This window comes from Vipera berus, assembly GCF_964194415.1.
Source record: "Vipera berus genome assembly, chromosome: 5".
NCBI classification, from domain to species: domain Eukaryota; kingdom Metazoa; phylum Chordata; class Lepidosauria; order Squamata; family Viperidae; genus Vipera; species Vipera berus.
The window spans coordinates 85,794,076-85,820,708 of record NC_138207.1 but is presented as its reverse complement, the minus strand read 5'-3'; the positions used below and the strand labels follow the sequence as shown (position 1 = coordinate 85,820,708).

Here is a 26,633-nt window from a genome sequence, read left to right as displayed (position 1 = left end):
CCCACTATAGCCACACCCACCCAGTAGGCCACACCCACCCTGGCCATACCCACCCGGCCCCCTGAGGGCAACCGCAATGCTGATGCGGCCCTCAATGAAATTGAGTTTGACACCCCTGAGCTAAATGGAACTTTTTAGTCCCATATTTATTCTGAATATAATCTATCCATCTCCTCCAAACTGAAATATATCTTTCTTGTGAATGATCCTTCAAATAAGCAGAAATCTTAGACATTTCTGCAAGATTCAATACTTTAAACACCCATTCTTCTATGGTAGGCAAACTATCCTTCTTCCAGTATTGTCCCACCAGTAACGTGCTGCTGTTATCATATTCAACATCAAATTGGTTTCTTTAACATCACAATCTACAACAATGCCCAATAAAAACAATTGCGGAGAGAACTTTATCTTTCTCTTAAAAATCTTTTGAATATTCCACCAAATTTTAACCCAAAAAGCTTTTATATTTCTGCAAGTCCACCACATATGAAAATAGGTGGCTTCTAAACTATCACATCTCCAGCATTTAGACTGTAAGTTAGGATACATGTTAGACAACTTCTTGGGATCCAGATGCCATCTATAAAACATTTTATAAAAATTTTCTCTTAAATTTTGAGCCTGAGTAAATTTAACATTTCTAACCCAAATTACCTCCCAAGTATCCAACTGAATTGGTTCCTGGATATTTTGTGCCCACTTTATCATACAATCTTTAACTAATTCCGTTTCCGAATCCAATTCAATTAAACATTATATATCCTCTTTATATGTGCACAATTTAAATCTAATTTGTTTTACTAAATTTTCATCTGTAATTGTAATGCCAACCTTCTGATCCAACTTCCACCTAGCTTTCAATTGGGTATATTGAAACCAAGAGTAACTTATGTTTTCTTGTCTTAACTCATCTAATGATTTAAGTTGCCAATCATTCCCTTCCAATCTAAGTAATTCCTTATAGGAAAACATATCCAAACTCACTCCCATAGATACACCTTCTATCGCGTGTCCAGGAATTCCCCAAATCAGTATTTTATAATTTAACTTATAATAATACTTTTTCCAGACACGTAACAAGGCACTTCTAAGAATATGAGATTTAAAAGCCCTATCCACCTTTTTATCATAAAGCAAATATGCATGCCATCCATATACCAAATCCCAACCCTCAAGGTGAAGTATTCTCTTATTACCGTAGTTAAATTAAGCCAATCACTAAGCCATGTCAAGGCCACCGCATCATAATACAGTTTCAAATTCGGCGCCTTGAGTCCCCCTCTTTCCCTAGCATCTTGTAAAATCTTAAATTTAATTCTTGGTTTTTCCCCCGCCCAAATAAATTTATTAATACCCTTCTGCCATTCATCAAGGTTTGCATCCTTTTTCAATATAGGTACCATTTGAAACAAAAAGAGAAACAAATTTTTGATCAGGAAAAAATGCAAACTTATAGAGTGCCAGGATTTTTGGAGCAGCTGAATGAATCTGCAAGGAACATTTAATTTCTAATATACAATCTCTGTTTTTTGTGCTGCAGTTCTTATGACTGTCTCTTAGATGACCCTTTTATGCAGGACTGGCCCAGACTCCCGGAATTGCCAGGAATTGATTACACTATGGATGAGCAATGCCGCTTTGACTTTGGTGTGGGATACAAAACATGCACAGCTGTGAGTATGGAAATGTTGTTGGTGTGTTGGTATGTTTGGGGGAAACCATTTCTTCTTCCTTCTGTTAATTCCTAGGGTTTCTTTTCTTAATGAATCACATGTTGGCTTCAGCCCACTGGTGGCTTTGCTTTAGATTTGTCCCCTTGCCATGTCCTGCAGCTGCCGATGACCTATTCCATTCAGTTCCACAGAATCCCTTCAGCCTCTGAAGTAGCTTTTCATGATAGTGTGATGGGAAACTTATGTAGAGAATAAGGAATAGAGAATAATAAGAGTTGGAAGGGACCTTGGAGGTCTTCTAGTCCAACACACACACACACACACACACACACACACACACCACTCAGGAATGAGGCCCTGTACTATTTCAGACAAGTGGCTGTTCTTAAAAGCCTCCAGTGATGAAATAACCACGATTTCTGAAGGCAACTTATTCCACTGGTTAATTGTCCTCATTGTCAGGAAATTTCTCCTTAGATCCAGGTTGCTTCTCTCCTTGATTAGTTTCCATCCATTGTTTCTTATCTTGCCTTTGGAAAATAGGTTGAGCCCCCTCTTCTTTGTGGCGGGCCCTCAAATATATGTAGGTAAACTAAATGGCAATGTTTTATGGGAGTGAATGGATATTTTCTATCCATAAAGCTGCAAGTTAAAATAACAAATAATGTTTTTGAGGGTGCGTGAGATTGGTCTCATAAGAATCCGCATCAAAGAAAAGGCACACCAAAATGACAACATGTGTGCAATGACATCAACATGCAAATTCTGTCTGCCAGGTCCCTAAAATTATGTTTCTTTTTAAATGATTATAATTTCATGATATATTTATCTACTCTCCCATTCTATCCCCCTGCAGAGGCTGGCTATATTGGGAAATAATAGTAAAAATATCCTTAAAGAAGGCCATGAAACACCATATAGGGGAGTATCTTTGAAGTCACCGGGGGTTTGATCTCAAATTGGAAGAATCATGAGCTTTTGAGATGAAGAAATAAGATCTTGCTTTGAACGAGGCAAATGTGGTTGGGGGAAAAAAATCTATGTTGAACTCTTTATCTTGAATGTATGTCAAACTTGTTGGATCAGCAGTTGTGCAAATAGCGGACAACAGATAACTTTTAATCCAGGGGTCCTCAAACGTGGCCACTTTAAGACGTGTGGACTTCAACTCCCAGAATTCCCCAGCCAGCCGGCTGGGGAATTCTGGGAGTTGAAGTCCACACGTCTTAAAGTGGCCAAGTTTGAGGACCCCTGCTTTAATCAATTCATAGTTTATGAGATTATTCTTTAGTGGCTGCACACCACTTCTTCTTTTTTTTTAAACTGTAGTTATAATGTAGAGCTGCAACTGCACTAAATTAAAAGATAAAATATTGTTCAAAGCAAAGTACATTTGGCTTAAATGGCGAAAGAGCAATGAGTTTTATGTGGTCTTTCTCCTTTACAGTTCAGAACTTTTGACCCTTGCAAACAGCTGTGGTGCAGCCATCCAGACAACCCTTATTTCTGTAAAACGAAGAAAGGGCCACCTTTGGATGGAACGGAGTGTGCTTCCGGCCAGGTAGGTGTGCTGTTGAGTGAGATTTCAGTCTCATTTTAGCCGGAGGCCAAACAGTTTTACATCCATATATGGACAGACAGACATACTATATGTCTTGTGGGCAAAAAATGGACAATGTTATACATTTTTTATCCTTTACCTCATATGCATATTCTTTCTTTTCAAATGGACAATACAAAGTAGTCCTCGTTTAGTCCTCATTTGGGACTGACAACCCAATTGCTAAGTGTCACATCAAAAGGACGAAAAAGAGAAGGGAAGGAAATAAATTGATTGAATAATTCAATAGCAATGTTTGTTACTACTTTTGATGAATTGATTAATAATTAATTGTTTTCACTTTTAACCAATGAAGTTGATTATCTGTTAAATTTGTTTGCTTGCTGTGATTCATATACCCGTGTCTCAATGCCCTAGGTTTAAAGTGACTTCTAGAATGCATGAGCAACCTCCCCTCCCATGTTGATGCAAAATAATTGGGGAGTGGGGAGAGATTCTGGAGCTGCAGCTAAAGGCATGGGATCCCCAGAATTTACCCCTGTAATCAAAAGAGTAACTTGCTTATTTTTGTTACAGTCTTTCCCACGCTTAGTATTTCTCATAGATAACTTTGGCAATTCCTATTCTGGCATTCTGTACAATTTGAGTGGCTGTAAAAAAATTAGGCCTTAATTTAATTTTTGAATGCCTGGGACAGTAGGATGGGCTATGCATAACAATAACAATACCAATAGCACTTAGATTTATATACTGCTCCACAGTGCTTTACAGCCCTCTCAAAGCGGTTTACAGAGTCAGCATATTTGCTCCCAACAATCTGGATCCTCATTTTACTGACCTTGAAGGATGGAAGGCTGAATCAACCTTGAGCTGGTCAGGATCGAACTCCTGGCAGTGCGTACAGTTAGCCTGCAATATTGCATTCTAACCACTGTGCCAGCATGGCTCATAAATAAATAATGATTGAAATCTCACGTTAAACCAATTTGTACATTTTCATGGTAGTTGTTATTTTGCAATGATGGTTTTTATTTTGATATTTCCTGCAGCACTAAAATGCTTCAGGTCACACCTCCTGATTAATAGTGAAAAGATAGTTGTTTCCTTTTAACCTATGACTGTTTGCTGTTCATACTTTGGGTTTGCTACGTTCATGGAAGATACAAGTGTAGGCTTAATGCAGGGGTCTCTAAACTTGGTAACTTTAAGACTTGTGGACTTCAACTCCCAGAATTCCCCATGGCTGGCTAATTCTGGGAGCTGAAGTCCAGAAGTCTTAAAAGTTGCCGAGTTTGAAGTCTCCTGGTTTAATGCCTTCCCATGATATCCTTTTGGTTTTCCCACTGGAAAATATAGAAGTGGGGGGGAAAAAGTAAGGTAAGGATAGGAGTCAGCATGTTGTTGGATTGTGCCAAGATTCAACATTGGTGCTCTAGAAGTGATAAGATTTTTTCATGACTATCCTGTGCCACCCAGGCCCCCCTGAGACCTTTCTTTATTGCTCCACAGTCATCCCTGTCTGCCTGACCAATGAAAGTGGGAGGAACAGATTCCGAACCCTATTGTAAAGCTGGGTGCTTCTGTGGCGGTAGAACTGCTCTCCTCACTAACACTGGACAGATATGAAGAGGCAGGTGTTCAGGTAACCCTTATTTCTTCTCCTGTTCCAGTGGTGTTTCAAGGGTCACTGCATCTGGAAGACTTCAGAACAACCTTACAGCCAGGATGGCGGCTGGAGTTCCTGGTCCAAATTTGGTTCCTGCTCCAGGACTTGTGGGGGTGGGGTGCGTTCCCGCAGCAGGAACTGCAACAGACCACCGTAAGTCTGGTTCTCCGTGGGATAAAGGTGTCAAGAGGACCTACCTTATTTAGCAGAGCAACTCTATAGTTCCCTGAACTTTTGTGGGTGTGGAAATGCATTTGAGTCAGTGTTGACTGCTGGCAACTGCAACTTTCTGGGCAAGATTTTGGAAAGAAGTTGCCGTTGCCTATTTCCTAAGGCTCAGAGAAAGTGACTGGCCTAAGGTCACCCATATGTCTAAGGTGGGACTAGAATTTATGGTCTCTGAGTTTCTAACCTGGTGCCTTAACTACTGCACCAAACTGGGTCTCTCCCCAGTATAGCTGACAATAAAGAGAAGATTTTATGCCAAGAAATCATAGCGCAATTAATAAATGCCAAAATATGAGAATGGTCTCTCTTCCCCTTATAGCCTTTGGGTTTTTGTCTGCCTACAATGTCAATTCTAACAAAATTAGGTCTGTAAATATTGTGTATTTTTAATGGGTGCACTTAAATAAACTACTACCTACAGCTAATATAAAACTAGAGCTAGACAGTGGCTGCTTAGCTATAAGCCAGTCTTAATTATCAGCAAAGATCTTTCTCAAGGTTGACTCCTTCATTCTGTCACATTCCTTTGGGGCATCATATTACAGTGGTTCTGAGCAACGTTCGAAGAACAACAGATTTTCATTAGTTACCATAGTTCCACAGCAGGAAGTGCTAATCTGTCCTCAGTGATAAGTGTATCCATCAGGAAATTTAGAGTAAATGTTCACTAATGTACTAATGATGATTGGATGAGGCTAAGCCTGAATCTCATTGTAATCTGTCAGCTGGCGACCCCCAGGGGGAGGGCCTTCTCTGTGGGAGCGCCAGTCCTATGGAATCAGCTCCCCCCTGAACTTCGGATGGCCCAAAATCTCCAGTCCTTTCGCCGCGGCCTCAAAACACTCCTTTTCCACCTGGCTGACCTGGACTGACAGGCATTTTAATTATATTTACAATTTTTAATTTATTTTTAATTTTTAATTTTAGTTTATTGCACAGATGATTTTAATTTTATTTTGATCTTAATTTCTGTACTTATTATATGTTTTGTTGTTAGCCGCCCTGAGTCCTTCGGGAGATAGGGCGGGATATAAATCCCATAAATAAATAAATAAATAAATAAATAAATAAATAATAAATAAATAAATAAATAAATAAATAAATAAATCAATCTGAGGAGGGGTCCCCAACTCCCAGTCCGTGGACCAATACCATGCTGCAGCATGCCAGCAACCAGTCTGCACAAACAAGCAAAGCCCCATCCGTGGGATGCAGGTAGCACACAAAACCACGCACTCTCCGGTCCGTGGAAAAACCTCTCTCCACGGAACCAGTCCCTGGTGCCCAAAAGGTTGAGGACCTCTGTCTTAGAGCTTATTGTTAATAGTAAATACGCTTTACTTGCAGATGTTTCCATTATATGCATTGTATGCCTGCTTTGAGATTTATTTTTTTTTAAAAAACCACAATGTAAATATAATTTTTATTCATTTATATAAACCAACAAGAGAAAGAATTACAATGAATGAAACCGAATGCCCTTCCTGCTTGCCTTGGGCTGCAGAATTTGAGTGCTCTGGTCCTTATCTGGCTCTTTGTTTGTTTTCCAGCCCAGCTTATGGTGGCCGTCAGTGTCCAGGTGCTACGTATGAATATCAAGTCTGCAACGCCGAAGAGTGCCAAGGTCCCTATGAGGATTTTCATGCCCAGCAGTGTTCCAAGCGGAATTCTTATTACATCCATGAAAACTCTAAGCACACCTGGCTTCCCTATGAGCACCCTGAGGGTAAATTTAATAATAATAATAATAATAATAATAATAATAATAATAATAATAATAATAATAATAATAATAATAATAATAATAATAATAATAATAATACTTTTTGAACAATAGAAACATGGATCCTACCCTATTTCTACAATAAAAAGTGCTATTCAAGCATAGAAAGAGCAATGAGTAAATTTGAAGTTGCCTGTTCTTTACACTGCAGAAACTCACTCCTCCTTCTTGTTAAAGAGCTGTTACTGCAGTAATTGTAAAATATGTCCAGGATGTGAGGGGGTCTGTAGATCTTGGACATAAACTGCTTTAATGTCTTCCCTCAAGACGATGCTATAAGGCATTGCAAGCCAGAACAACTAGACACAAGAACCGTTTTTCCCCCCATGCCATCACTCTGCTAAACAACTAATTCGTACAACACTGTCAAACTACCTAGTAATGCTGTATTACAATTATTCTCCTCATCTTTCCTATTACCTATCTCCTTATCTTCTTGTGATGATAATTTGGTGCTTGTACCTTATAATTTATATAATTGTTTTATTTAGTATCCTAGTATGATTTATGTTGTTTGCTTATTTAGTATACTATGACTGTCACTTATCTTATGATTTATGATGAATGTATTTTTATGCTGTTTATGATCATGATTTATCACCTGTTGTGTGTATGTACTGAGAGCTTACGCACCAGAGACAAATTCCTTGTGTGTCCAATCATACTTGGCCAATAAAGAATTCTATTCTATTCACTTCGGTGACTTCTCCATGAGATGTCACTACCCTAGTGATCAGTAACCATAAAGAATCCAATTCATAAGACTATCTTGTCCACTGGGAATCAGATGAGGGACCATGTTAGTTAATTCTCCTCTTATTGTTGTGCGATTTTTCCTTGAAGTGAGAGGTCTATGCATAAAATATACTCTGTGTGTTCTGAGTACTCTTTGCTAATATTTGAGACCAATGTGCCAAACAGGGTCAATACTACATGAATAATCACTATGGAATGACTTGCTATCACCCTAGTCCTCGTCCAACTTCAATGCATGGCTATTCTTCTATATTGGATGAATGAAATCATGCAATGTGTCAACCCTTCAGATCAAAACTTTTATGAATGTATAGAAATATCCAGAAGATGCTTCAACTCATGTTGAAGCAGTAACATTGATTCATTATCTCTGAATATATTTACTGAAGAATATTTTATGTTACTATAATCCACATGTTCCATTTGCATATGCGCCCATGATTTAAGCCAGGAGTGTCCAACCTTAGCAATTTTAAGACTTGTGGATTTTAACTCCCAGAATTTTCTAGCCAGCCATGATGGCTGGAGAATTCTGGGAGCTGAAATCCACGTCTTAAAGCTGCTAAGGTTGGACGTGTCAGGTTTAGGCCTTAGTATCTCTTTGTAAATAAGGATGAATTGCTAGGAGGAAGAAACTATCATAGATTGGTTTCCTTGATTCCCAGGAAGTTGAATTGTAAATACAGAGTTCCACTACTCATCTCAATTACCAGAACATAGAACTGATCTTTTCTATGTATTTTATTTTTCTGCAGATGCCCAGAAATGTGAACTAATTTGCCAGTCTGAGGAAACTGGAGATGTGGTATTTATGAATCAGGTTGTTCACGATGGTACCAGGTGCACCTACAGAGATCCATACAGTATCTGTGTAAGGGGTGAATGTGTGGTATGTAACTTGCAGGTCCATTCCAAGTTTTAGAAACTTTTCTGAAATTAGTTATAATAGATATGTGACAGACGCTCTCTGATTTCAGTGCCAGGGATGGCCATGGTAAAGTTAAGCAGACAGTTCTCGACTTGTCACCACAATTAAGCCCCAAATTTCCATTGCTAATCAAGGCAGTTGTTAAGTGAGTTTTGCTTCATTTTATGACCTTGCCACAGTTGTTAAGTGAATCACTATAGTTTTGGAGAGAATCATGCATTCATTTAGTAAATCCGGCTCCCCACATTGACTTTGCTTGTTGGAAGCCAGCTGGGACAGTGCAACTGTCATACGTACATGCCAGTTGCCAAGCACCCGAATTTTGATCATGTAATCATAGGGATGCTGTCTTGTGATTCAGTGTCAGCCTGTGCTCCCAGCAGCTAAGTCTGATGAATCTGAGGAGGAGGAGGGGGGTTGGAGAGCCTTTGGTGTCAGAGGGAGGCTCTGATGCACTGCAGGACTCTCAGCCTGGCCCCTCCAGTTATATTCCTCATGAGGCTCAGCTGTGTGACTACGAGGTGTCGGACTCAGAAGAGTCACAGCTGAATCTGTTCAGAGACACTAGAAGCAGAAGGCAATCCAGCAGAGCAGAGCAGAGCAAATCAATGAGGCAACTCAGTGAGAGGAGGAGAAGGCAGTGAGAAGCCACGCCTTGGGACTGATAATAAAAGGGGAAGGTGTGGACGGGGCTGGTTGCTGAAGGCAACTGTTTGGAGACATTCTAAGAGAATTCCTGGTCTGTTCTTGCTACTTCTGTTTAACTCTTGTTTGTTGACTGTTGTTTGATATTTTGATTCATTTATTGAAGGAAATATTCTGTTGCTTTTTTGTTTGAACTGTAAATAAATTTGGGTTGGGTTTTTCCAGCCTATTGACTGTAAAAAGGAAAAAGGGGTTGTCCCTGACACACAAACAGGGCCAGTCGTAGGCTGGAACAGAACATGCTGCAACAGTCATAAGTGTGAAAAATGGTCATAGGTTAATGGTTGTGTCGAGGACCAGCTGTGCCACCAGAACTACCTGGAAAGACCTGGATGGGAGTCTGTTGTTCTAAAACATTTCAGCAATGATGCTTTAAACACATTCATAACGTCGTGCTCCTCAGCTGCAAAGTTCAGCATTTTCTGCCTTCCAAGGCAGAACATGAACTAGGTTTTATTGAAAGCAGATTAGGGATACAGAAGATAAACACACAAACAATATATACATGAATAAATAATCTTCCTGTGAAATGTGCAGCCGCAGAAAAAGTGAAAGGTACATCCTGAGTCACAGTTCTGAAGAGTCACTGCCATATACAGCAAATGAACAGATTGTGTACTTAAAGCAGAATATCCATAATATGTTTTAAGTTCCAGTAGAAAATGCCAGGCCTAGGAATAAACCATATGAGGAATATCTGAAAGAAATACATTGGCAAACCAGGAAATGCAATTATATAGATTTTTTTAACTTTTGTTTTGATTTTAAAATACATTTTATTGATTTGTAAGGCTCTTTTAAAATATTTATTTATTTATTTATTTATTTATTTATTTATTTATTTATTTATTTATTTATTTATTTTAATTCCATTTATATCCCGCCCTTCTCCAAAGACTCAGGGCGGCTTACAAGCTTAGCAGTAGCCTTCATTCTATGTATATGCCTGCTTATTAGGGCTTTCATACACACCCCAAGCGGCATTATTACAAAGTCAGCTTATTGCCCCCAACAATCTGGGTCCTCATTTTACCTACCTCGGAAGGATGGAAGGCTGAGTCAACCTTGAGCCTGGTGGGATGCGAACCTGCACTAATTGCAGGCAGCTGGTGTTACTTAAGGAGGCATTAGCCCACTGCTCCACCAAGGCTCAGTTATATAATATAAACATAAGTAGGCTTATTTGGTTAAATCTGATGCTTGCCCACAAAGTAAATGAATACCAGCTGCGGAATTCTGGGAGTTGAAGTCCACACAGCTTAAAGATGCCAAGGTTGAGAGACACTGAAGTATATCATCCAGTCATACAGAGAAATATTTCACTGTACTGTGCAAGGCCTGTTCCGAGTTCATTTGAAGAATTGCCGTTTTGATTTTGCATCCTTAACCCCATGTCTTAATCATGTGTTTTTCTTCTTTGAATGGCAGCATGTTGGGTGTGACAGAGAAATAGGTTCTCTGAAGGAGGATGACAAGTGTGGTGTTTGCGGGGGTGACAATTCCCATTGTAGAACAGTGAAGGGGACTTTGGTCAAAACCCCCAAGCAGTCAGGTGAGAATGGAAGAACAAATGCTACTTGAAAAGGTAATGATAGTGGATTTAGCATCACAATTAAAGGTAAACACAGTCTTCTATACTTCAGCATATGTTTATAGTCTTGGCGTTCCATAGCAGTTCTCTTAACATAAATAATGTGCTTCCGTCCTCTTTAAGTTTTTTGAGTTCTTGATAGTTATGGAAGATAATATAATGTAAAGATAATATTATAATCAGCTCTTGGAAGCTACAGGGCAGGGGTCTTCAAACGTGGCCCTTTTATGACTTGTGGACTTCAACTCCCAGAATTCCTCAGCCAGCTTGTCTGGCTGAGGAATTCTGGGAGTTGAAGTCCACAAGTCATAAAAGGGCCAAGTTTGAAGACCCCTGCTATAGGGAAAGCCTATGGGTGTTGACAGTAATATGGAAACGGCTGCTGCTTATGATTTTTGGAATATTTTCCCATCTAACTAGTTTAGCTAACCACTCTAGCCATCCACACTATCATTTCTTGATTGTTTACCAATGCAACCCAGTTTAGATGTTTTTGAGAACAGCCAAAGTCAGCTGGATCCTGCCAGCTGCTCTACTTTGGAATAACACTTTCTTAGCTGTGACAGCAAATTGCTTTTAGGAGGGCTTGACATGATCCAGGTGATATTTAAGAAAATTTGAAGTACCTAGAGAAAGTGGCAGGCTTTTAGAGAAAAAGACAACTGGAAAAGTTCAGTAGCAGACATGGGTGGTGGTTATAGGTAGTCTGAAATGGGAACCTCTGAGTGGAGGTCTGAACTGAGTTATTACAAGTGAACTCAACTATAAGTAAAAGTTTAGCCAATTGTTTTGCTGATAATTTCCACCGCTATAGAGATATTGCTCTAAGGTGGCATTTGTCGCCTGTTTCTCCAGAAGAATCTGGATGATGGGCAGAGAATAGATGGAAACTTACATCCAATAATTAAAACTGAACTTTCCAATAATATGCTATGATTTTTTTAAAAAATGAGGTGAATGGGCAAAGATGGAGTTTCTGATAAATTGTTGAATGAAGAGCAAGCTGTTTCAAGGGCAGGTGGAGAGACATAACAAGGAATGAAACAGGTCACCTTAGAAGACAGGTGACTGTCATGAGACTGGCATCCTGATCTTTAATTATGGTAGCTCCTAAGGAACTATACCCAACGACCCTGTGGGCAAGGGATGTATCACTCCAAGTGATGTTAAAATAAATATAGGTCTTGATGTTTGCTATAATGTGAGGCTACTAGAAGATGGGCCCTTTTGAATATTTCAAAGTGCCCAGCTTTATTTCCCTCAAAAAAAAGGAGGGAAATATATCCAGTTGTTTTGACGCAGTTCCTCCTGTTCTCCCGAGAAGTGATCCACTGCACATATCCTGACTGCCCACATACGAGCCCTGCGTTTGTTGGGCATGGATTGAATCAGTTAGAGAAGGAATTTCTTTTCCTTTTTTCAAAGTCCTCACCATGAGGAAATGGGACCTACATTGCTGGCTACCAATTGGAGGCTAATGGAGGAATGTAAGATAAGATGCACTATAATTTATACGATGAAGCATCAGTCTTTTGTTAAAATGAAAAAAAAGAACTAACCTGGCTTGTGTGAGCCTGTGACAAGTTTATAAATGTCCCACATTCCTGTAGTTAGTTCTATTCAGTACTGATGCCAGCAAGCCTGCTTCATAGCCAAAAATTTCCTTATTAAAATAAAAAAATTATATTCATGGGAAATAGTATTCATCTCTGAAAGATTAAGGGGCTGCCTGACAATTCCGTAGTAGGATACTACTATATTTTCAAACTTATATTGGCAATTAAAGGCAGCTAAACAGTCATGACTCTTAATCCCTGATTCAGGAAGTGGCTTATTCCTAGAAGACTCTCAAACATGTGACTGAGGAACAGAGGCATATAAGAGCAGAAAATTTGCCCGCTATGATATGCAGAAATCAAAGCCTTAAATTATTATCACTTTTTCCTCCAAACTGTTTCTATCAATGCATATCTGGTCATTTTCTTTGTGGTCATGAAAGACACCATATCCGGGTTAACATAACAGTTCTTTATGGCCTAGTAACTGCTGGTTCCTGTCTCAGCAGCTTCATTTTTTATGCATATTTAGGACTCATCCCCAACAATAACACTGTCCATTTTAAATATGGCTTATTTTTAGGGGTTGCTCTGAAAATGTTTGAGATACCAGTAGGTGCCAGGCATGTTCTAATTGAGGAGATGGAGCCTGCATCCCATACAATTGGTAAGAATAGATTGCCTGGGAAACCATGACAAATTGTACTGTGTATTCAGAGGGATGTTTAACAAATGTTTGTCAAAAAAACAGAAGGGCTGAATCTAGTCAACATTAAAGTTCAACCAAAACAGATATTTAATTTTCACATGAACTCATTGAAGCTGATTTTCAGCTAATGGTTTTTCCAAAGGCTGCCTTTGCATATTTATTTATTTATTTATTTATTTTATTTATTTAGATTTATATACCGCCCTTTCCCGAAGGACTCAGGGCGGTTTACAGGGCATTTAAAAGAAAGTCAATACAAACGTTAAAACAAATTAAAAAGATTAAATAGAACTCTGAGAAAATTAAAACCCAGTTAAAATTAAGATTAAAAAATTCTCAGCCTGGGCCAGAGAGCTCGAAGAGCCAGGTCTTCAGGTCCCGGCGGAATGAACGGAGGTTGGGGGCAGTCCTAAGCTCCGCAGGCAGCTGGTTCCACAGGGCAGGCGCACCCACTGAGAAGGCCCTCCCCCTGGGTGTTACCCGCCGGCAATCTTTAACCGGCGGCACCCTGAGGAGACCCTCCCTGTGGGAGCGTACTGGACGAAGGGAACTTGATGCTGGCAGCAGGTGTTCCCTCAAATATCCCGGACCCTCGCCATTTAGGGCTTTATAGCTCATCACCAGCACCTTGAATCTCAGCCAATTAATATCAGCCAATTAATATTTTTAAACAGTTTCTTTATATCCTGTGCCTACTTTACTCAGTTGCCTTTTCCAAAATATAAATAGGCACTACAGGCTTGATTTCCGCATGGATTATCTATTATTAAAGTAGACAAGAGTTAATTTTGTGCCAGTAGTTTGAGTCCCTAGTGACTGTATGGACAAATGACTTCTAACAACAACAAACTGTCAATATGATAGAATACAAAAATTTGTCTCCACCTAACATTTTGAAGGAGACTGAGAAAAGTAGCTTGCATATTCTACTGCTACTAGGAAATTCTAATTAAGTTATAGAGAAAACATGCTTTTTCACTGCACCACATCCCCTTCTTATAGTACATTAGTTCTCATAGTTAATAAAGGACAGGTGCCTATACCACATTCTGTTGTTTTATAGGTGCAAAAAAGTACTGAAATGGTGGCAGATTTAAACCAATAAACAAAATAACATTTAACAGGGAAAACATGTCCCTTTATGACTTCAGGGCTTTCTATACCTAAACAATGTCTGTATCATTTTCCGCTCTTCTTTTTGAAGGATGTTGATGAGAGCCATAATCCAAATAATGTCACGCGCAAGAAATCAGGGCCCAGGACAGAGTTCAAAAATGCTACAAGTTAATTTCATGTTGCCTATACGAAAGAATCTGAACTACTAATGGTCAAGGGCGAATTGGTGCCATATAAGATCAATGGAATTCTTGGGGTTTGCATTAGATCTCTTGTGGCGGCATAGTGACTCCAAACTAATGGTGCATTTGACCCCACCCTCGGACTCAGCCTGATCATCTTCTGTAAATAATTTCCTTTTCCTTTTCTAGCTGTTAAGAACCAAGACACTGGTGAGTTCCTTATCAAGCCAAGCATCAAAGGTGTCAAGAACCATACTTTTCTGAAGGTGGGTTTGGAATGGGAATACACCGCTGAGAACGGCAAGGAAAGCTTGAGGACTAGTGGCCCCCTTCATCAAGCTATCAATGTTCTGGTAAGTCCTGAGGATACCTTAGGCTCCCACACATCTATACAAAAAAAGCACAAGTGTTGTTTTCTTGTTTGAAACCAGGGACGTGAGAACTGCAGCCTGCAAGTTATCACTTTTCTGTGGTCCTTCCCAGGTTCCCCCAAAGTATGTGGGACTGAAAGCTTGGAGTATCCAGGTTGCTTCTCTGAGCAAGTGGAAGAGAACTATTTCCCTCTTCTATTTGCTATCCCATCTACAGGTAGTCCTCAACTTATGAACCACAATTGGAACAAGAATTTCCATTGCTAAAGCAAGGCAGTTGGTACATGAATCATACCTAATTTTACAAGCTTTTTTGCCACTGAATCACTGAAGTTGTTAAGTGAATCAAGCAGTTATTAAGCAAACTCAGCTTCCCCCATTGATTTTGCTTGTCAGAAGCTGGCTAGGAAGGTCACAAATCGTGAGCACATGATCCCGGGATGCCGCAACTATTGTAAATAGATGCCAGTTACCAAGTGCCTAAATTCTGATCACATGACTGTAGTGATGTTATGACGGATCTAAGTCTGAGGGCCCATCAAAAGTCACCTTTTTAAATGGTGGTCTAACTCTGAAGGTTGCTAAATGAATGGTTGCAAGTCAAGGACTACCTTATATTAAAGAAGAGAAGGCTATATTGGTTTTTTCTTACCAGTAGAGGGAGCTATAACATTGAAAGTCTCCATACAATAGTTCCCCCCTACCCTAATAACATAAAAACCCCTGCAATAATAAAATAAAATAATAAATTTAAAATAGATTTTAAAATATGTCACATTCATTAGGGAGTGCAGTTCTCAAGTCGCTATACAAATCACACTAAACAGCCCTGAAGCAATAAACCTCTGGAGCCCATCTCTATTGATTGTGTGAGTGTGTGTGCGCATGTGCATGCATGTGTGTGTGCTTGCATGTGTGTACCTGCGAGTCACTTTTGACTCCTGGTGACTGCCTGGACTAATCCATGCAAGTTTTCTTGGCAAGCTTTTTCAGAAATAGTTTGCCCATTGCCTCTTTCCCAGAGCTGAGACATCAACCAATTAGCTTTGGCTTAAGGTGGGACTAGAACTCTCCAGTCTCTTAGCTTTTGGCCTGTTGTCTTAACCACCACACCAGACTGGCTTTCCATCTCTGTTGGACGTGGCAACTAGTTCAGAATCCTTGTACACAGTTGTCAGTTAAGTAAGTGTTGGTAAAACAGCCATCCAGAGAAGGAAGGCAGTAAGAACTCAAGAACATAAAGGAACCATTTTTTTAAAAAAAAATATTATCTTATTTCCTTTGATTCCAGGTCATCCCACAAGACGATAGTTCCAAAAGCAGCTTGATGTATAAATATATAATTCATGAAGATCTTCTCCCTGTCATCGGAAACAATAATGTCCTTCTTGAAGAAACGAATACATATGAGTGGGCTCTTAAGGGCTGGTCTCCTTGCTCAAAAGCTTGTGGTGGAGGTATTATTCTCTCGCTATGCTTAGAACTACTTTCCATATGCAAGCAAGTCCTGGAATGGCCCAGCTCAGATGGACTTGTATTTAAAAATGAAAAAGGTAGTCCTTTCTTAGAAAAGGTACTGGATGATGAACGCTGAGGGCTACAGGATCTGGAGTATCAAACAGCCACTAAATGGAAGGAAAGAGTTTACAATTTTCTACATTTGTTTTTTTTTAAAAAAAACACACACCTTTATTTTCTTTTAGAGGTATTCAAAAATACAATACCACCCTCCCCCTGAAAGGACAGTAAGACAAATAAAAATGAAAAAAAGATATACAAGCATAATGAGATTGAACAGACATTTCAAAGTAATATTACATTAGGGCACATATTGAAATACCTTGTATTGGTTTAGAACAGACATGTCGAACACAAGGCCCGGGGGCCGGATCCGGCCCGCGAAGTGGTTTCATGCGGCCCGCGAAGCCATCCTGGAAACAGTGAGGGAACGGCCCCCACTGCCTTGGCCCTGGCCCAGAGACCCTCCTCCTGCCAGAGACCCCCAGATCTGTCCCACTCCTGCCCAGGCCCCCATAGGCACCCTTGATGCGAACGATGTAGAGCTGGCCACACCCACCCAGTAGGCCATACGCACTCTAGCCACGCCCACCCAGTAGGCCACGCCCACCCTGGCCACACCCACCCGGCCCCTTGAGGGCAACCGCAATGCTGATGCGGCCCTCAAATAAATTGAGTTTGACACCCCTGGTTTAGAACTTCAGATCTGTATTAGAGGAAGTCAATAGATCCTAGAAAGGGTACAGAGAAGAACAACAAAGATGATAGAGTATGAAGGCTAAATCGTATGATGAACAGTTGAGGAAAATACATATGTCTAGCCTATTAAAGAGAAGAATTGAGAGGGGGGGAAAAACATGATAACTGTCTTCCATTGCTTGAGGGGCTGGTCATAATGAAGAAAGCACCAGAGGGCAGGAAGCAATAATGAATGAACCTTTATTGTCAAAGTACAACCATGTATATACATTGAGATTGGCTGAGCCTCCCTTCGTGCCCCCACCCCCAACTTACAGTGACACAAACCCTCCATCTTATTACACCATGTGAGCTAATTGCACAACACTCCGGCCTCGCAAGTCAATCATGCATAAAGTTTATAAAATTATATCCCATTCAAAAGCCTAACAGCCCATGGATAAAAGCTCTTCTTCGGCCTGTCGGAAGCTTGTTAAAGAGAGATTCAACCTGAAACTAAAGAGGTTTCCTGACAGTAAGAGCAGTTAATGGAATAGCTTGCCTCCCGCAGTTGTAGGTGCTCCATCACTGGATGTTTTTTAAAAATAGACCGGACAACCATTTGACCTGGATGGCATAATGTCTCCTGCCTTGAGAAGGGGCTGGACTAGAAGACCCACGAGCTCCTTTCCAGCACTATGATTCTATGTTCTAGGTAATAATTAATAGCCAATATAATATGAATCAAGCCTTGCGTTTGTATGCTCTTACTGCCATCAGGATTTTTCTAAGCAAGCTGTCCCATTTTTTAATTGTTTAATTTCACTGTCAGATAATATCCACCCATTGCTTCTTATCATGAGAAACAGCTGGCAATATTTGCAAAGTGATAGAGCCCTTTCATTTTTTTTTAAAAAATAATCTTTATTAATTATTTACAGTAAAATTGACAACAGAATAATACATAGGGAAAGGGACAAGGGGTTTAAAGACACAAACCATATACCGGTAATCACATAGTACAAATTGTGAAAAACAAATAAAACAGACCGAGAGTTATATCTACTCTTCTATTAACAAAAATATATATCATCCCAGCTAAACTTTCCAATACATAGAATATCCTTATCATTAGAAAAAGAAAAAAGAAAAAAACCCAAATCTACCATTGGTCATATCTTATCAACCTTGTAGGCCTAATAAATTACACAAATCAATTGAGCCCTTTCAGAAAGGGTTGCGGTTCCTTATAGGACCCATTTGGCACAACATATTTCCCATTAATCAAGAAATGAATGAATGAATGAATGCAAACAAAATGCTCCAAAAACAAAAGGAGTTTTTGAAAAGCTCAATCTGACTGTTGACTCAAGCTTGTTTTTCTAATATTGCTGCTACAAAATTTGATTTTCAAGGATAAGCTTTGGGAACACCCATACTAATACCAGATAGTAGTTAAGATTTGGGATGAATTGCTTTTTTATTCTTTTCGGGGGCTTTCGTTGTCATTATGGATGACCTCATTAGACTGCCATTTTTCACTCCTATGCCCAAAAATTTCATTGAAAAATACATTAGGGGTAAGACCAAAATATGCTGGTTCAAAATCTGTCATCTCAACCAGCCTGCTGGAACAGGGCTCCCCAACCTTTAAACAAGGGCAGGAATCTGGTAAATCTGGTAAAATGTGGAAGAGCAGGGCGCTAACTAGAGCCTCGATTTGTAATCACTGGATTTCAGAAGAGGTTCTGAATTCATCTCCTGCATGGAGGTCTCCCAAATATTTTCTATCTTTATTGCCACCTAATATGGACTAAACTTTTGTGCTTTGTTAATTCTGCTGTCAAGAACTTCTTCATACTGCTCACAGAGTTTTACGAGTGACTTTGAAATATTGTCCAAGTCAAGAATTGATTACAGTAGCAGTAGTGATTTTACAACTACGACCGAGACGAGAAATTCTTTTGCTAAGAGTCGCATCCGATTTTATAACCTTTTCTGCCCCTGTTGTTAAGTGAATCACTACAGTTGGTCAGTGACTTTGCTTGTCAGAAAACAGCTGCGAATTTCACAAATGGCAGTCATGTGACCCCAGGATCCTACAGTAATCAGAAATACATGCCAGTTGCCAAGCACCTGAATTTTGATCATGTAACTAATATCTATGTCTATCTGTCTGCCTATCTGTCTGTATCTGTCTGTATATGAATATGTATCTGCATATGTGTATATATCATATAACTATATATGTGTGAGTATGTAACACACACACAAACACACAGACAGACAGACAGATAGATAGATAGATAGATAGATAGATAGATAGATAGATAGATAGATAACATTAAAATTATAATGTAAAATACAAATAATGGGGAAATGGGGAAATGAAGAAGGAAAAAGAGAAGTGTGCAATTAGAGGGTAAAAAACTAAATTCCAATATTTTTAGTGCAGTAGAACATAAATAGTAAAGTTACAGCCTCAACTTTTTACTTTTGCATATTTAGTATATTACTAATAATTTCTATAACAACAAACTAATCTAATCATCAAATCCCAAAGTCAAAATTTCTTTTTTTTTCTGTCTCAAGCACAAAATCTAGAAGCAGTTTCCAAGTAGAAACAAAACCAGATATACAGATAGTCCTCAACTTACAACAGTTCATCTAGTGACCATTCAACGTTACAAAGGCACTGAAAAACGTGACTTAGGACTGTTTTTCACACTTACAACCATTGCAGCTTCCCCATGGTCACGTGATCAAAATTCAGACACTTGGCAACTGACTCATAGTTACGACAGTGGCAGTATCCCAGGATCATGGGATCAGTTTTTGTGACCTGACAAGCAAAGTCAAAGGGAAAACCAGATTTACTTAACAACCATGTTACTAACTTAACAACTTCAGCAACTCACTTAACAATTGTAGCAAGAAAGGTTGTAAAATGGGGCAAAACTCACTTAACAAATGTCTCACTTAGCAACATAAATTTGGGGATCCATTGTGGTCGTAAGTCGAGGACTACCTGTATTCTTTTCTTCGATCAAAACAGTTAATTTTACTGTTTCTGCTAGTTCCATCACTTTTTCCATCCGTTATTCCATTGTGGAGATTGACACATCTTTCCATTTTTGCAGATAAAGAATTCTTGGTGCAGTCAAGATACAGTATACAGCAGGGGTCTTCAAACTTGGCCCTTTTATGACTTGTGGACTTCAACTCCCAGAATTCCTCAGCCAGCTTTGAAGTCCACAAGTCATAAAAGGGCCAGGTTTGAAGACCCCTGGTATACAGGAACAAAATTCCCATTTTTATTTTTATTTTTTTTGCAACTTCCTTTAGGACTAGTCCTAAAAGGAAAGTCTGTGTTTTCCAGCTTTATATTCATTTTAGGAATCTTCTGCATTACAATATGCAACATTTTTTTTTGCTTTTACCCCTGGTGATAAAACATTCCTTCTTTGCAATTGTAATTTGCAACATACGTTTGAAATGCCTTCATTTGTTTTCCTTTTGTGATCTTGCAGGAATACAATATGCCAAGTATGGATGCCGGAGGAAGAGTGACAACCGAATGTTACACCGCAACTTCTGTGGCAACGGGAAGAAACCGAAGCCAATCCGCAGAAGATGTAATGTGCAAGAGTGCTCTCCAACAGTGTGAGTGCTGCTTTCATGAACAGTTCAGGTAGTCCTCAACTTACAACAGTTCATTTAGTGATCATTCAAAGTTACAACAGCGCTGGAAAAAAGGGACTTATTACTGCTTTTCACACTTATGACTGTTACAGCAACCACAGGGTCACATGGCAAAATTTAGGGACTTGGCAACTGGCACGTCTTTACTACAATGGCAGCATGATGGAGTCACGTGATCACCATTTGTCTGGCGTCCGACAAGCAAAGCCAGCAGGAGAAGCCAGATTCACTTACAACCACATGGTGCAGTGATTTGCTTAACAACCGTGGCAAAAAGGTCATAAAATGAGGCAAAACGCAGTTGGCTGCCTTGATTCGCCACAGAAATTTTAGGCTCCCTTGTGGTCGTAAGCTGAGGACTGCCTTTATTGCTATGGTGGTGACAGAATTTGTGGGTTATAATTCATGAATCACTGTTGTCCATTTCTTTATCCACCTAAATGTGTATAACAAGCCTAACTTGCAAGCATGCATAAACTTGCATAAGTAGCATTTTTTGGAAGATTTATGTTCTTTATGAAAAAAAAGCTCAGATGCTGGGCCCAATGAGAGAGAGAAAGAAATCCACGTTTTCTTATTTTATATCATAAATAGGGGACAAATTAAACCACTGAACAATTAATTTTTATATATATTATAAGAAAATATATTTTCAATGCCCCCAGGTTAACACGGGATAATATTTTTGTAAGACACTGTATGGCAAATCACAAATTTGCAAATCTTGAATGCCAAGAAAAATATAATTCTAGTTTTAAATATTAAGAGAGTACCCGTGGAGCTACAACCTTTTTGTAAAAAAAAGTTATTACAAGCCAGCTTTTTTGTTTGTCGCTCACAATAAAGGTTTATTCTTTGGTTATCGACCTTATTTATTGCTGAAAATCAAACCACTGTTTCCCAAATTCAATGAGGTTAAATAGAGGTGTGGTTAAGGAGTTCTTTTCTTGCTGACTGGGAGATTCTGAGGGTTGAAGCCACACATCTTAAAGATGTTGAGGTTGAAAAATACTGGTCTAGCTTATATGAGCTTGCAAATGCAATCTGAAATATTATCCCCGTTGACATTGGTCAGAAAGAATTTAGGACCTTAACTGTTAGGAATTCACAATCCTGAGTTTTGCTATTCTCTTGGCAGCTGGGGGACTGAGCAGTGGGGTGCTTGCAGTAAATCCTGTGGCAAACTGGGGGTCCAGGTCAGAGTGGTGCAGTGTGTACAACAGCTGCAGAATGGTACAAACCGGACCATGCACTCAAAGTACTGCGCAGGAGAGAAACCGGATACGCGAAGGTCTTGTAGCCGCATCCCGTGTCCTGCCCAATGGAGGACAGGGGCTTGGTCTAAGGTAAGGAATCAGTCCCATGTGGTCATATCACTGCCTTAACAGATTACGGAGATACTAGCTCTGTGATCTCTTTCTTCCTCTCACAGGTACTCATGAAATGGAAATGGAAAAGGGACACTTGTTTTAATCATATCACAACAACCTGCCTCAAGCAGTCTGTTGAAACCTTTGGAAGTGGCTTTGTTTCCCCAAAACAAAATGCAAAATATTTTTGAGTGTTTGGGCCCTAGGAAACCATAGGAACAGAGTTTATGGGAGAGTCCTGTTAGTATATAGTGGTAAAAAAAATAAGTAATCAAGAAGTGCTAGTACCATTTCGTCTAACAAATTTTATGGAAAGGCATCACCTTTCATGAATTGCAGCCTACTTTATCGGATGCTGTTTAATAAAATTTGTTAATTGAGTCAGGAAATGCTGCCTGCTCCCTTCTTTTCACTCCATAATCAGAAGAACTAATGAGGTAGCAGTGCCTAAAATCCAGTTTGCAAAAAAAAAAGAGAAACTGGCAAAAGAACAGTTTTGTGTGTGTGTGTGTGGGGGGAAACTTTAGCGTTATTTTCCTCTTGTGTTGTCTTTCTCAAATTCAGTGACAAATGTGTTCTTCTTCTGTCCTGGGATAGAGTGATTGAAAATAATGTAAAGAGAGATTAGTAGCCTGGCTCTCCTTTCGCTCTCTGTTTTTTGTTTTTTATTAAAAGATCCTAATCCCTCAATTTTTAATCAATTGCCATCTCCAGAGGCAGAAGATGTTCTACAGAAAATGAATTCCACTCGGGCCATTGATACAAATGCAGTCTTCTTCAAAAAAAAGCTTTGATGTACATCTGACTGGTTTATCTTGATAGAGGGCCTAGAAATGAATATTTAGAAAATCACATTTACGTTCCAAGACAGCTTTGAATCACATCAACTAAAACAGCACAAAACACCCAGCTGTCCTGCTCAGAATTGCTGTGTTTTTGTTTCATCCACAACTCCAAATTCACACAACACCTGAGTTTTGTTTGGAGTGCATAATCCCTGAGACAGCTGTTTCACACTTGAAATATTTTGAGCCTGGTCTATTGTGTACATCCGTTCTACCTATTGATTGCATCAAGTTGTGGCTTGACAGAGTGTAGTGCGAATGTGTTTGGGAAAAACATAGAAAATGGAATTTGTCAAATCCAACTATTGGAAGTATCTTACTTGGAATGTTTTATTTCCATTTTTTTCCAATGTGTATTTCACAATCTCTCCAGATATACTGAATCTACAATTTATTTCAGATAACTGAAGAGAATGTAATGACAGTCCCCATCTACTTCCTTCAGCTGATTGCATGGTTAGAATAAATATTTCTGATATTTCTCCAAAACCTTGACTTGGCAATATACTTTGGATTTTAAACACATTATTACTACTTTATCTCTAAGCCTGGTTGAGCGTTGATCCTAGCATTGTAGCCTGTGAATCGTTCAAGTAGTTTAGCATATTGTCAATTTTAATTACGGTAGTGTTTTTAATTTTTTTATGTTTGGGTTTAGTTTGTCATTGGTTTATATTGTTAGATACTTTGGGTACTTGTGTTTTAATTGGGTTTGCCACTCACAGTCACATGCAATATAGCAATATAAATTCAATACATAAAAAGGAGAGGGGGAGGGGAGGGAAATCCAGATATAGCATTTTTCAGATTTGGCGAGATTCTGCGCAGCAGCATTGCGGATTCGCCAGAAACATAAACATTTTAGATCTTTGTAATCTTTTATAATTAATTTTATTACGTGTTTTTATCCAGGATTAAACTGTCAAGTTTCCGACGGAGGAGCTTTTCAAGTGACTCTGAGGCATTGTTTACCTTAAAAGTCCTTTATTGGCCCTATACATCGGCAAAAGCTTGCTAGAGGAAGCTGGAATCTGAATCCCCTCCCCTTAGCACAATATATTAAACACAGTTCTCCACCTTTCTATTTCTGTCATGAATCACATTCTCCAATTAATTTGAAGAATCAGCTTCTCTTCTGTTAGACAACCCGGCCAAGTTCTTATCTTCTCTTATTTCAGACAGCCTTGAGGTACAATCCTCCTCCTCCCTCCTCCCAGCCTTAACCCTATCTCTTAAAGTAATACACAAGTTTAACATTTGAAATAGCTGCTTCTTCATCTCTTGTCAAGCAAGAACGTTCAATGTTAACAGCGTTGACATAAACTATACTCAGTGTATTTTTGTTGTCAGGTCAGTATGATTCAGTTTTTCTGAAGGTAACTAGGTTTTGTTATACTGTCTGTAAAACTAGGCAGACCTTGGTCACCCATTGATTATATCATTAATTGTAATATATTGGTGTGTCTTCTTGTGTTGGTTCTGTTTAGTTTTGTTTTATTTGAATGTTTAATTTATGTGTTGGCCTTTGGCTGTAATAATAAATCGATTACTGATTACTGAATTTGGCTACTTTACCATGTGTGAATTTCATCTCCCAGTATGATGGCTGGGAAATTCTGGAAGTTGAAGTTCACATATCTTATAGTTGTCAAATTTAAAAAACACTGAGCTAGGAGAACCGTGTGCACACCAATCTTTTGCACATCCATAGAATAGAATAGAGCTGGAAGGGACATTGGAGGTCTTCTAGTCCAGCCCCCCGCTTAAGCAGGAGAAACTATACCATCTCAGACAGGTGATTGTCTAATCTTTTCTTAAAGATGTCCAGTGATGGGGTGCCCACAATTTCTGGGAGTAACCTGTTCCACTGGTTGATTGTCCTCACTGTCAGGAACTTTCTCCTTAAATCTGCTTCTCTCCTTGATCAGTTTCCAAACATTGTTTCTTGTCCTTCCCTCTGGTGTTCTGTTGAACAACCCAACCCGCTTTTCCTTGTGGCAGCCCCTGAGATACTGGAACACTGCTATCATCTGTCCCCTATTTCTTCTTTTCTTTAGACTAGCCAAACCCAAGACCTGCAACTGTTCTTCGTATGTTTTAGTCTCCAGGCCTTTGATCATCTTAGTTGCTCTTCTCTGAATTTTCACAATTAGATTTGCGGTGCCTCCTAGATGGAGCTGCCTTCTTCATTCAATTTTTGTATCCCATGAGGACTCTTCTTCTCACTTTCTTGATCGATCTGTTTTTCTTCTTCTCCTATGGCAGTGCTCAGTCAGCTGTGGAGAAGGCATTCAACAACGCCAAGTGGTCTGCAAGTCCAGTGACAACAGCATTGGCCAGTGTGACAGTGAGAAGCCAGAAGCTTTCCAAGTTTGCCAACTGGAGGAATGCCCAGGTGAGAGAATCTGGAATTGTGCAAGGAATTAAATAACAGTGTCTATATGTGTGTAATGAAATGACATAGTTCCATTGTTAGAAATAACACAAACCAGAATGCCAGAATGCTGATCAACACATAATGTGAATGGCTGTATGCTTGTACAGACACAACAATATATGCTTACATTTCTCTGTGGCTTTTTTTACTTTCTATTTGGGAGTCCATATTCAAGCTTTCAGGGACAACATGTCGACTTGGTGCAAGGAGCAAACTTCCGCGTAGAGAAAGGAAGTGGAGGAGGATAGAAAGCTGTCTGAGAAATCTCTGGGGTGCAGAAACTACTCAGCCTATTAGGAAGTGAGAAAAAAAATGTTCTCAGCCATGTGGGGCAGAAGAGGGAGTTTCGACACCCACCCACCCATCACAAATAACAGAATAAAGAGTTGGAAGGTCTTCTAATCTAGTCCAACCCCTTGTCCAATCAGGAAACCCTATGTCATTTTAGACAAATGGTTGTCCAATCTCTTCTTTATGTCCACAAGACATAAAAGGGCCAAGTTTGAAGACCCCTGGCTTAAACCATCTCACCAAAAGTGGAAGACTATTCTGGGGAAAGGTCTAGCGACCTATCTACTTTCAAGCTGAGATCCAGATGTGTTCTTTTACTTCTTTTCCTTCAGGAAGGCCACCAAATGTCACAGCAAATGCAAACACCAGCAATCACGTGACTCCGCAGGTTCAGTGGGTTTCAGAGGAGAGTGTCAAGCATCCTGTTAGCAAGGTATCATCAAGTAAGTGCAGACTTTCATGTTCTGAATCAACTTCTCAGCTTCTCTATTCTCTTTGGCATAGGAAGACTCCATTCAGAAAATATTAGAATTGCCATCCAGAGGTTGTGACAGCTTTACCATAATTCCATGTATTTAGTATACTGTATGTAAAATGCTACAGGGACACGGTGGCTCAGTGGGTTAGGACGCTGAGCTTGTCGATCAGAAGGTTGGCAGTTTGGCAGGTCGAATCCCGAGTGCCGTGTAGCAGAGTGAGCGCCTGTTACTCGTCCCAGCTTCTGCCAACCTAGCAGTTCGAAAGCACGTAAAAATGCAAGTAGAAAAATAGGGACCACTACGGTGGGAAGGTAACAGCGTTCCGTGCGCCTTTGGCGTCCAGTCATGCCAGCCACATGACCACGGAGACGTCCTCGGACAAGCGCTGGCTCTTCGGCTTTGAAACGGAGATGAGCACCGGCCCCTAGAGTCGGAAACGACTAGCACGCATGTGCGGGGGAACCTTTACCTTTACCTTTACCTAT

General features: G+C 39.7%; 1 protein-coding gene across 1 annotated transcript in view; it reads left to right on the top strand.

The window, feature by feature from the left end:
• Positions 1-26,633, top strand: part of ADAMTS14 (ADAM metallopeptidase with thrombospondin type 1 motif 14) — a gene marked incomplete at its 3' end in the record, with an annotated part of 83,280 nt that overhangs the window by 53,555 nt on the left and 3,092 nt on the right. Inside the window, exons 9-21 of the mRNA XM_081328609.1 lie at positions 1,544-1,676; positions 3,124-3,237; positions 4,908-5,056; positions 6,682-6,857; positions 8,426-8,559; positions 10,732-10,855; positions 13,034-13,117; positions 14,647-14,810; positions 16,120-16,285; positions 20,555-20,687; positions 21,865-22,072; positions 25,207-25,336; positions 26,002-26,112. Of these exons, the coding sequence (XP_081184735.1) occupies positions 1,544-1,676; positions 3,124-3,237; positions 4,908-5,056; positions 6,682-6,857; positions 8,426-8,559; positions 10,732-10,855; positions 13,034-13,117; positions 14,647-14,810; positions 16,120-16,285; positions 20,555-20,687; positions 21,865-22,072; positions 25,207-25,336; positions 26,002-26,112 (1,826 nt within the window). The remainder of the gene's footprint in view (positions 1-1,543; positions 1,677-3,123; positions 3,238-4,907; positions 5,057-6,681; positions 6,858-8,425; positions 8,560-10,731; positions 10,856-13,033; positions 13,118-14,646; positions 14,811-16,119; positions 16,286-20,554; positions 20,688-21,864; positions 22,073-25,206; positions 25,337-26,001; positions 26,113-26,633) is intronic.